Here is a 13,196-nt window from a genome sequence, read left to right on the forward strand (position 1 = left end):
CCGATGATAGTACCCGAGGTTTACTGAAGGCCCACTACCCGAAGAATAAGAAGACTCGGAAGCCCAAGATATTGTTAAGGAAAGCTAGAGTTGTAATAGGAAGCATTATTTGTAATCTTGCGGGAGGAGTTAGAAAGCTTTCCGGACTCTGTAACTTGTACAATACGAATCCCTCGGCTCCGCCTCCTATATAAGGGGGAGTCGAGGGACACAGAAAGGATCGAATCTACTGTCAACACAACCTTAGTTTTATATTCGTCGAGTACTTTTCGGCTGAAACCTTCGAGATCTACTTGCCCTCTACATCCAACTAAACCCTAGTCTACAATCCGTAGGCATTGACAAGTTGATACCTTGTCACCTAGTCACATGCTTGCAAGCTAATCAGACGACACTCCACCGAGAGGGCCCAGAATATATCTACCCGTCATTGGGATGGACAAATCCCACTCTTGATCCATATGACTCAACTCACATTTTCCGAATACTTAATCCCATCTTTATAACCACCTATTTACGCAATGGCGTTTGATGTAATCAAAGCATCCTTCCGGTGTAAGTGATTTACATGATCTCATGGTCGAAGGACTAGGTAACTATGTATCAAAAGCTTATAGCAAGTTGAACTTAATGACTTGATCTTATGCTATGCTCATTTGGGTGTGTGTCCATTATATCATTCATCCAATGACATAACCTTGTTATTAACAACATCCAATGTTCATGATCACGAAACCATGATCATCTATTAATCAACAAGCTAGTTATACAAGAGGCTCACTAGGGACTCCTTGTTGTTTACATAACACACATGTATCAATGTTTCGGTTAATACAATTATAGCATGGTATGCAAAAATTTATCATAAACACAAAGATATATTATAATAACCACTTTATTATTGCCTCTTGGGCATATCTCCAACAGAACCCCTGTCCACTTTTTATCGTAAGAAACACCTTTACATTGATTTTATCTTACTTTCTATTTGCTGCACTATTTTAATCCGAAAATATAAAAATATTTACTTTTCCTATTTGCATCCAAAACCCCAAAAACAATCAACCCTTTTACTGTTTTTTTACTTAGTTACTTTATTTTATCTAGTTTTACTTGTTTTATTACTACTTGTGTTTTATTTACTTACGCGAAACCTTGTGCTTGACAACCACATGGTGGATTTGGAGACTTAATGCTTTATTTTACTTTGCAAGATTGCTAGAAGAAAAGAGGGAGAGATATCTCTTTGCGTAGATCCCCGAGAGTTCGATATAACCCTCGAGTCACCCTTGTGGGGAAAATTGCTTCCTGGACTACACACTCTGCACTTGGAGTCCCAACGTTTCAAGAGTTTTTGCTAGTGTTGTAAAGCTCCATCAAGGCATATTTTCTGGTGATGTTGCCAGGGAACTCAAAGAGCATCTTACAACCGCATCCTACCTAAGCTTGGGAAAGTGGGTTCCTATTTTAGATAGTTATAAATGGGAGCATTGCCATTCATATTACTGGGAAAGTGGGTTCCTATTTTAGACGTGCTTCTCGGGTGAGGCGGGGGATCCCCTATCCCCTATCCTTCTTCAACGTTGCAGTAGATGCCCCTGTCAAAGATTCTAGAGAGGGATAAGATATCCATTCACATCATGGGTGTGGTAGGGCATCTTATCCCGCCGGGTGGCGTTGCCAATCTTCAATATGTGGATGACACCATGATCATGGTGGAGGGATTGGAACTTGACATCATCAACCATAAGTTCCTGCTACTGTGCTCTGAGGCTATGTCGGGCCTCAAAATCAACTTCAATAAAAGCAAGGTCATGATCATGGGGTACAGTCCCGAGGAGCAACAGTGCATCGCTGACAACCTTGACTGCATAATGTCAACTTTCCGGGGATGCTTGTGAGAGATTCTAGGACCTAGACCCCTTTGTTGGCTGGGTTAGGTTGAAGGTTGAACCATGGTGCGGCAGGTTCAGCTACAAGGATAGCAAGGTGGTTCTCATCGATGCATTCCTATCAAGCCTCCTCATGTACATTGTGGGGATGTAAATTCTTTCGAAGGGAGTGTATGACAACTTCTATAAGGAGTTGTCGCGCTTATTCTCGCATGATCGTACTGGTTGTTAGAAGTACCACATGGTGAAGTGTTCTGATGTGTGCGCCGCCAAAGACTTTTGGGGCCATAGGTATTTTGGCGTTTTGCCTCATGAATATGGCCTAGATGCTGAAATGGGTCTGGCAGAGCCTTAAAGACGACGGGGGTCTCTGCCCGCTCCTGGCTTGTAAGCTTAAGGAGGGATCTCAGCTTTGGATAACCCTCCAGGACATCAAGCATGAGATCAGGACGGGGTGTACCCACTCCATAGGGGATGAAGCGGGCACCCCGTTTTGGCTTGATCTGTGGCTAGATGGGTATGCACCAAGGGCAGACTTCCCGGACCTATTTGTGATCTGCTCGGACCCGGTAATATTGGTTGCTGGCGTGACACGGTCAGGGTGGGTGATCACGTTCTAACGTGATTTTTTCCTAGCCAGGGCTCTTGCATGGGACACACTACGGCCTCGTCTTCCATACGCCCTGATGGATGCTCCTGATAGCGTATCCTGACATCTATCCACATTAGGGTCTTTCACAGTAATCTTGTCGTATTGGGCCCTTTTTAGGGGGGCTCCCTAACCTAAACATCACCATTCTGGAAGGCCCCGCTACCTATAAAAATAAAGATTTCCGTGTGCCAGTTACTTCGTGACCGCATACCCTCAAGTGTGGAGCTGACAAAATGTCATGGACTGGGGAACACCATGTGTTTGTTGTGTGTGATCCCGGAGTCTATAGCCCATATTATGTTTTCCTGTCCCTCGGCCCAGTTTCTTTGGAGCTTTCGTCCCTGAGGCTGCCAGGGCCTGAGTGCCAGGCCCTAGACCCTTGGTGAGTACCTAAAAATTAATGTAAACCGTACCAGTAGGAGGGGGTTCCTCTTCTGGTTAGTGTTTGCAGTAATGACCTAGACCATGTGAGGAACATCCTTCTGAGGCGGGCATGTGACTTTGTGTTCAATTTCCTGGTGTTTTTGCAGCAGTGCTACCCACTTTGTAGGCGGCGGGACAAGGAATGACTGGATGGCTTGCTGGAGGATCTACTAGCGTCGGCACATCGCTTATATACGCAGTCCAGCCAATGATGTGCTCTACTTTGTAGGGTTGTATCTTTGTTTCATTTTAGCTTGGGCATGTTTGTGCTATTGCCTCAACATATATTTTTATGTTTCTGTTATCTCTGAACTCTGTATGGAAGTGGTTGCTTTTTTTCAAAAGTGGGATGAAAGCCTATTTCGAGAACTAACACAGCCAGCTTGATGATATAGAGTAGAGAGATATATTCATAGAGATTAAAAAACTCAGCAACAATGAAATAGCAAGCACTATATCACATACTATCTCTGTTGGTGCATGCGCATTTCAAGACGAACTTTAACCACAAAAATTGAGCAATATTGTACATATTTAGTATCGTTGGATTCGTATTTAAAAACACTTTCTAAGGATGATAATTTTATACCAATAATTTTTATATGTTTGGAGTAAATTTTAGTCAAAATAAAAACACGAAAACGAGGGCGCTTTATTCATTGGAATGGAGAGAGTAGCATGCAAACATTATTTTCAGCGATCTTTACTTTTTTGCTTAGACATACGCCACCCTCTTCCATGGTAGAAAGAGAAATTAAATTTACTGGGTTCATGATGTGTAATCTAATGATTTAAATCATGACGTCAGATCTAACAATACCATACACACTCTAGAGTGGGAGGGGCGTTTCTGGTCCCGAGCTGAGATGAGCTCGTTTTGTGGACCGTCCAAATCGTCTGGGGATGGGTGCAGTGGTCAGAGTTCAGGAACAGCGTCTTGGAACAGTGCTGTAAGCGTAGTGTTCGCATGTGTACATAGCGATAGGTAGTGATGGCCGTGAGGTTGTCGTACGGCAGGCAGGTGGGAGCAGCGCATATGTCCCAGTGGTAGGGCGTTCACTTTCCATGTACTGATGGAATCAATACGTGCTCAAGCTGGGCCAGGACAGAGCAGATGTTTCAATAAAGAATTCACATACGACACTTCATACGAATGGATACCTCCAATGGCAACGCGAATGACCAGTTCAGAATACAGGTGCATTTGAGCTCGAGATCAGATAGGCATTTTCGCTCTAGAGTGATCTATTGACTTGCACTTGTATTATGCCTTCATACACTCTGGAAACCTCAATGAGAATGTAGATAGGACTTATATGCTACATAACTCTCTGTTAAGATATTAATAAATAGCACAATTAACTAATACACATGTCGCACATATATACATCTAAGTGACAAACAATCAAAACTCTCTGCCAGAATTTTGCCATGATTATCTTTTTTCCATTAACGATTCTTTCAATGACAAAGTTTGAAGAAAAACCAAACAGAAAGTTAAATAACACTTTTTTTTCTTCGACAAATCTATCTGATGCACATCAACAAATTCCTAATTACCAATCTTACAAAATATAACTAGCCAATGCTCTACAACCAAGATATATACATCAATGATGTCAACTGATTAGTTAGATGGACCTAACTAATTTGTCAGTAAATGAGTTTACATTTAGATTATCATTAAAAAGTTTTAAATAAATGATGTCAAGTGATTAATTAGCCAAACCTACCTGATTTGCCAATAAAAGACTTTACATTTTGATAATCATTGGAAAGTTTTAAATAAATGTGGCAACGCATTATGGACTGAAATAAACAAAGTTGGTTCAAAAAAATTGGACTGTAATACAATTTTTTAACTACACGGCCAAAATTGTTGTTTAGTGCGACGTATATTAATTTGACGGTTCTTTTGGTGTTGCAAGTGAGTGTAGTAGGAAGTCGCATCCCTGTAAAAATTAAAATGATACTATTTTAGAAGTTTGGCAGCTTAATCATCCTTTGATACAATGTAAGTCCTCAATTTTTTTACCACCAAAATGGAAAATAATATAGTTAATGATACATACCGATAAAATTAAAAAATGCAACTTGTGAAACATTAGCAACTGTGACATACAAATCTCACTATGGCTTGTAAAGATATAAAGATATATTGTTGTGTTTGAATAGATCACGAATGCGACATTTTCACAATATGATGTTTTCGAAACTTTGTGGCTGATTTTTTTTCTATTGTACCAGGAAAATAATAGAATGAACCTCGACTTTGGTGTATCTATTTAAAAAAACTTTCTTATTTCTAAGTAATTAAAATTATAAGGCACATATATCAATATGAAATTTACCCATGTAAACTTCATAAACCAATGCGTTCATGCATTTGTGACCACTATGCTTGTTTTCACACGAGTCAGACATCGTAATATTATTTTACTAATATTCAAATTAAATTCGTAAGTAAGTCTATAATAGTATGTGTGCGAGTTTTCTTCCTAATTATCAAAAAATAGTTCCATTTTTTCTGGTAAAAGGCTAGAGGCCATTATTATCTTGAACACGCCTTAAAAAAATGAAAATAACATCCAAGATCTTGGGGGTGTCGATGTTTTCTTCGTCATGAACCAAGCTTAGTACCACCTCGATCAGGACATCAGGATCATCATTATTTCCTTCTTGGAGGCCACACTTCTCGAGAAGCTGGACTTGTGGTGCTGGCTTTGTGTTGTTAGTGGTTGCTAAAAAGGAATAGATCACTGTAGTAGGATTTTTCTTTTATTGTAACTCTTCTTCTTTTTTAGGTTGTGTGCATCCATAATGCCGCTAGGACAATGCGATGTTGCAAAAGCTGGATGTAATTGATATCTTCGCGATATTAATATATGCTCTTTGTCGAAAAACATAAGCATCATGCCAACCACATGAAGCAGGTGGTTTTTTTTTTGTGAAGATCATCCTTGCTCCGGAGAAGAAAACATGTACCAACGCCCTGTTATGGCCAAACGAAACCAGGGAAACAAACCTGAAACGCTGAAACGCTCCCTTACAAGGCCAAGGTTGGCCATTCGGAACTGGAGCCGGAGTACCAAAACGCATAACCACGGCTTCCGCTCCGCATAACTACTCCAAATGAGCTACGACTCCACCTAAAGATCATCGACGAAATCGCCGCCGATGAGGTGGACGAGGAGTTGGAGAAACTTTATTCTTGTGTGGCACAACGCCTCATTGCCACTATAACATCGTTGCCGGCTAACTAAACAGTAAATTTAGGGACCTAATTACATCGGTGTGTTGGTCTCGGGTCCTAGCCCCCTCTCCAGAGTGACGGGAGAGGAGGCAGAGAGATGGGTTCCAATTTACCTGGTCGCTCAAATGAAGTCGTCGGACAATATGAATTGTGCTTATTCAACCGTGCAGAATTTCTTCCTTTTCCAAGAAAAAGAAGGGCATCGTGCAGAGTATTAGAGTAGAAACATCAGTTTTGTTCTGAGAGGATTTTTAATGAAAGTGCTTTTGAACAAATAAAATGGTCGGGAGTGGGCAGTGCAATGAACCCACATGCATGTGTGAACACATACGGTGGCACGAATCTTGATCAGGGGCGCCAGTATTTGTGAATGGTGCCCCTGCCCAATTTTATGGTCGTCACCGACACCAGATATCCGACACATGGTTCTGTGTGCACTGTGCCACTATGGTCGATCTCGATAGACAGCAGCTGACGTGTATAGCAAGAGCTAGCTAGCCAAGAGACACACAGATTTGTGATGATAGCACTCCCATGTGCATCTGGCGTTGCCCCTAGTCAAGATGGTTGGTCTGGATCATCATGAATGCACGCTCTCTTTCTCTCCGCTAGCTATGCATGTATATGTTCTTTGTGAGTCAATTCGACTATCTTTTTCCTCACATGCTTCTTTCATTGTGTTCCTTGCCAGATCTAGTTTTTTTTTTTTTGAGAAACACAGTACAAACGCAGACGCTCACATACACGCGCATACACTCACCCCTATGAACGTACACACGCACACCCTACCCCTATGAGCACCTCCGGAAGACTGAACTAGCGGATTGGATCTTGAAATTGACGAAGTCACCACAGGCGCCTCGCTGTCGACGGGAACGTCGCCTCCCACTGAATGAATATTCCGCCTTTATGAGACACACGAGATGTCAAACCCAGGGTTCGAACTCGCAGTGGCCTGAAGTACAACCACCCTCCTAACCACCCAACCTCAGGTTGGTTCTCCCTTGCCAGATCTAGTTGACCATAAAAAGAAAGAAATTGCTCCAGTCTTGACTCCAGAGTCTTCTAGCCTCTCTAGCTAGTTTCTAAACGTGGCATGTTCTTTTCTCTTGAGATACTGACATGGCATATCCAAAATGCCTTGGGATGCACACTTACTGGTTTTGCATTCTAAAAGATGTCATGTAGTTCAGTTTAGCCAGGTTTCAGTGTTCCGCTGAAGAATTTAGGCAGGCTCAGAAGAACTGAATGTGCTATAAACTATAAGCAGGTTCAGAGTCGAATAAAGTGTGCATATACTTGATTAATTTGTTGAAATGTTCAATTTCAGACGAGGCACTCTTTTTTTCTCGAACACATGCCGAAGCATCTTGTCTTTGTATATTAGAAGAAAACCATCGAGAAGACGGGAGCATACAAGAATGTAGCAAGGCTACCAAAAGAAAAGAAGCGAAGAAGATTAAAAAAAAAAGGAGAAGAATGGGAACACATGTTTCTCGAAATGAGCTTCAACCAAACTACTACTGCTACTTAATGACGGGGTTGTAGGCGAAAGAGGGTATCACTTCCTCTGGTGGCACTTCTATTTTTCCACATGCCCACTTCCTGGTTTAGCAAGTAGCAACAGACAAACATGTCAGATTTCAACTAGTAACAAATCCTCTGAATAACCATTATCTGTCCCTAGAATCTTCTTTTGTTGGAATGGTTCCACGATTCTTGCATCGAAATGGAAATATCGGACAGTGAATTGAAGTATAGTGTAGATCTTCAGTTGAGGCGTCACAGTTCCACGTTTCCCTGTCCTCATGTCCTGCCCAGAAGATGCATATGTATCATTGGTTTTATAAAAGGAACTTGTGGTTGTGAGTGCAACATCACGGAGAGGATAACAAGATGCATATATTGTCTGTGTGTAACTACAATCTCCTCCTTTTCAATTAAAAATCTGGGAAAAAACTGATATGTCTCCTCCTTTTGCAAAGGCATTTGTTGCTAGCTCTGAGTGTATTGTCAATTACAAACCACAAAAATGATTTGTTGCGTAACTGAACTTTTGGTCCCTGAAAGCAACACATGCTCTGGTACCTGATCGACAAATTGTGCTGGTAACTGGGATGGTGGCCTACATATGGCAAGTCTGCAACACACGCCACAATTAGTCATCCAACTCAGCCGTTCAGTCTACTAGAAGCAGCTGGAGATCAGTGCCAATATTTTGGGCATCACATGACCAAGATCGCATGGACATTAATTTCTGGCTAAAAAGAAAAGAAAGAAACATGGACTGAATTTTCTGTGTAAAAAAAAACTGTTAGCTAGAAATTTTTACCCGACTGCATTCTATACATTTATTTACATCAAATTTGCAGATTGCAGCAGCACATTGTAAACATGTCGCGGCTGAATGAAACTTTCCAGCAACCGGCATTGTACTTGCAAAATTGGCATGGCATGCATAGCCTGTGAAAGCAACAACTCCTATGGGCTGCTGAAACAACCTTTGCAGCTACAATATGTCCATCAGAATATTGGAGATTAGGAACCGGGCTGCTGTTAGCACACACACATCGGTTGCTGATCAATGTCGTTTTGCACAGTTTTCCGGTAAGCCTGAGCTTTAATCTCTGACTAGCCGTGAGCTTCACTATCAATGAAAAATACAAAGGACATACAGTGTGTATGGTACAATCTTGACTTCTCTCGTCTATGAGATTGTCCTGTGGGCCGGCATCTAGGAATACTATGGTTGCGGTCACATTTAGGATCTTTTCTGTTTGAAATGGACAACACAAAACGGCAAAACCTAATTTGGCAAGTTGCTGCTCATATTTCCTTGTTATGATCTGTAAATGACTCTTCAACTAGGGATTAGGTACAGATGTAGAATAATTTACGCTGAGGATTACACATGCAACATACCTACTTCATTTGACAGAGTCGGAGCTGAGGCACATCAGAATGCAAACTGCTCTCGTTTCAAAAAAAAAAAAAATACAAACTGCTAAATGACTGTAGCTTATAGATGTTAGCTGCCAACATGCATGTCCATGTAAAAAGGACCTCAACTTTCTATATATAAATTTCTCAGATGACCTAGTCTCAAGCCTATCTAATGTATGAATTGAAAGGCACCTACAAAGAGGAACTTTCCTTATGATCCAGGGCAGTGGTTATCTGTCTTAGCACTCAATGAGCACTTTCTACCTGATTAATTGATTGTTAAGTATATGCAGGAAACTTCAAGTATCAACCTAAGTTTCCTGACTTCCACATTGTTCCCAACATGCAAATTTAATGAAATCATTTTTGCAAAGGCGCGTAGCTAAAATTCTGGACCTACAAATTTTTGATTGTTAGCGATAAACTTAGTGCTTTACAGGTTGATTAATATATATATATTTCTAGCTAAGATTGCCTTGTCCAGCCATTGAAATTTTCAGCTAATTTATAAATTATCACCCCTGCATGGAGTAAATTCTGAACCATGGGTCCATGCATGTGTAATGTGTTGCTCTTCTTCATCACAGATGATGGGCTGGTCCTCCAACAGCAATAACTTCAGTGTCTTTCCCTGCTGTTTCTTCAACAACTTGATGCCTCTCATATGGGGCAAAGCAACCTGCAGAATTGTATGGCAGCAATATGGACATGGAGCCCCCAGGGGTAGGTAGCTGGCTAGCAAGTGCCCTTGATGGTTGATGCTCTGCTCCTTGAGTACCTTTTGCAATGGAGAAAGTTGTGTACATGATATACACCGTTTCACTTGTTATAAAAAATGAAAATGAGCAAGGCAAGTAGGCAACGGGTTCATCTCTAAAGTATTTCTTTTCACCGAGGAACTGTTAGTGCTTCTTAGAACATTTTCATAGTTCGATTCACATATACTTAGCCATTTCAATCAAAGTGGTGTGAATGAATGGAACTGGGCACGTAAACCTAAACCATCTGGTAAGAAGTGTGAGAGATATTGCGTGCGAAAGTGACCGTGGGGATAAACTTCAACAAAGTGCAAGTCAAATAGCTAGGCCAGCATCACGCAAAGAACATAACTGCCCTGATAGCCACATGATAGGCATAATCTAACATATACCATGCACGATAGTATGTCAAGACCTGTGAGCTAAAAGTGACATCAACCTCAAGAAACGAGCTAGTCTCCTCTTCTTCACCTTTATTTTTCAGAGTTCAAAATGCAAAAGAATCAGCGCAGCTTAACCACTACTGTCCTCTTGTTGGTACCATCAACCAGGGACGTTGGACCAGGTAAACAAGCTCTCTCTCTTGTCAGGATCATCAGAGACCCATTAAACTGCGGCCAAAGTACAGTGTGCGAGGATCTTAAATTAGTCATGTGCGGCCACCATTTGCATTTCTCAATTAATGTTCGAGTTGGAGAGAACAGATAAACAAATGTGTGTGCAGACTTGTGACAGAGATATATATGAACCATGAGCGCGAGACATGGGATCCGATCGACCCTTAGATTCGTGCTTAATTTTCTCCTAAGTTTCATTAATGGCCCCGTTGGTCCTGTAGATTAGGTAGAATTATAGCAAATAAAAAACATCTCACTCACAAGTTGCTAGCCACAGATGAAGGTTTTCTTATAATGACGCATGGGTTGAAATCCAAGTATTGGATCGTCATATTTCAAAGTTCTGAACATCTCTAAATTCTTATTCTAGCCATCAGAATTTATCTAAAATGTTCAAATACTACTAAAATGGTTCTGGTAAAGATGAAAAAAAAGTCACTTATAATGTATAAACCATGTGAGAAACCTCATGATAAAATAACAGTAAATTACTGCAGGGAGGGAATTAGTTTGTAGATCTCATTTGCAACACCTCATTCTTAGGTTGGAGAACAAGAACACATGTTTCCAGCACTGAACACGACCAAATTGATCGTATACAAACGGGTATACACGGTTGCACATAATATACACCACCACATAATATTACTCGTTATGTTTACAATTCTCTTGTGTTTATCAAGCATGACTCTGAACTGAAATGACACGTAACTCAGGTTAAGTACATTATACTACTAGCACACAATGCAAACCACACCTCGGGTATTCAGAAAATTAAACATAACATACTGCTACATACAGTGTAGGCGTGTAGCCACCTCTCTATGCCGCCGCGCTGGTGGCTCGGCCACCGGACTTGTGGCCGACGATGGTGGCCAACGCATTCCGGACGGCCAACGCAACGCCGCAGCCCTTCACCATCCCCCTCTCGCACTCTCTCTCCATCCCGAAGCACCTCGCGGGCGCCACCGCGTCCTCGAAGATGTCACCGGCCGAGAACGCTCGCCGGTGGGAGCCCCGCGCGGCGGGCGAGGACTGCACCGTAAACACCGGAGACATGGACGATGCCGTCGACGACGACGACGACCAGGACATGGAGGATGAGCACGGAGATGTCCTGCGCCGTGGCCTCCGGAGGAGGGCCATGACGCCGCCTGGCCAGCGCCTCCCGGACCCGGAGGCGGAAGCGCCCATCTTGCCGCCCTTGCGGCCGGAGGCGTAGTAGGAGGGCGGCGGGGTGAGCGGCGGGAGCGCGGCGGCGGAGGGCGAGTTCTTGGGCGTGCCTGGCTGCGACTCCCAGAGGAAAGGCACGGAGCCCGCCGAAGCGACGCCGTAGTACACCCGGAAGGACGGCACTGGCACGGCGAGCGTCGCCGCGGCTTCCTTGGAGAGCATCTTGGAGTAGAACTTGGTGCTCCCCTGCTGTTGCAGCTGCTGCTGCTTCATGCTCTGGTTGCCCGGCTCCTCCTCCTTGCACTTGGTGCTCGCCATGGCCAGAACTACACTGATCTCTAGCTAGCTACCCAATCAGAGAGAAGCTTCAGAGAGAAAGTGAGCTTGCTAGAAAGGAAGGAACGGAAGAAGCTGCCTGCCACTTCAGAAGGAGAGGCTGCAGTGCAGTGTCACTGGCATCTAGCCAGCTACTGCAATTATATATCGACTTGGTGGGTAGATCAGCTATTTGCAGGCCATGCCCCGGGGCCCAATTTTTGGGCTGGAAGCCAGAAAAGGCACGCCCGAAATGACAAACGAACTTTGTACCATAATCAAAAATTTGGAACGTCTTAAAGGGATTATTCAAAATTGCTATTTGTTAGTAGCAGAATACTACATCCGTTCTAATAAATGGCACATAAATTTAGTGAAAAATCAATATTCTCAAAGTTTGACCAATATATGTTATAGACAAAAATATGAACATTTATAATATCCAATCAATATTAGTAGATTCTTTGTAAAAATAGTTTATAATATATTTGTGATGTTTATATTTTCTTCTTTATATTTTATCAAGCTCTGTAAACTTTGACTTTTGCCTAAATATTGTCTTATTCATCAGAAAGAAAGTATTATATAATAAAGATATTGGAGGCAAGTGACAACCCCTAAACGAGGCGCCTAGCTCCATCCAGGCCTTTTACTCCAAAATACTTTTACTATGGCAGAAGAAAGTATTAGCTCAAACCAAAAACTTTAAACCCCATCTTTTGGAACTCCGAAAAAATGAAATGTAAGTTGAAAAGGCCAAAATAGCTAAAAGCTAAAGGATGATAAGGTGAATCTTGCAATAGTTTCCTTTATTTACCCGTGGAAAATAAGTTATTGAATTATAAGGCCAACCACATATAATACTAGCTAGTGCTTTGCTAGAACCCGAAAAATATGTTGGCATTCAATAGGTGGTGCACGCTCTCACCCTAGCCGCCACCCTCCATATCTAATCACCACTCCCTTCCGACTCTAATTGCGACTCTAGCACCCTAGTACGGTAAGGAGAGGATTCTCGTCTCTTTCCCTATGTTTAGAGTGTTGTTGGTTGGGTCTTGGTCCTTATTTTTACAATGTTCCAAGTTTCACTTAAGCATCCAAGTCTACGCACAACATTTCGATGGCAAGTGACAACGTTGTCTCGAATAAAATTCTACGAGCTCTAATCAT

At 42.1% G+C, this 13,196-nt stretch overlaps 1 protein-coding gene across 1 annotated transcript; it reads right to left on the reverse strand.

The window, feature by feature from the left end:
• Positions 1–11,360: 11,360 nt before the first annotated feature.
• Positions 11,361–12,158, reverse strand: LOC124706630. Its single transcript, XM_047238311.1, has one exon. The coding sequence runs from the start codon at positions 12,027–12,029 to the stop codon at positions 11,361–11,363; it is 669 nt and encodes a 222-aa protein (XP_047094267.1). The 5' UTR covers positions 12,030–12,158.
• Positions 12,159–13,196: the final 1,038 nt, after the last annotated feature.

Source organism: Lolium rigidum, chromosome 4, assembly GCF_022539505.1.
Source record: "Lolium rigidum isolate FL_2022 chromosome 4, APGP_CSIRO_Lrig_0.1, whole genome shotgun sequence".
NCBI classification, from domain to species: domain Eukaryota; kingdom Viridiplantae; phylum Streptophyta; class Magnoliopsida; order Poales; family Poaceae; genus Lolium; species Lolium rigidum.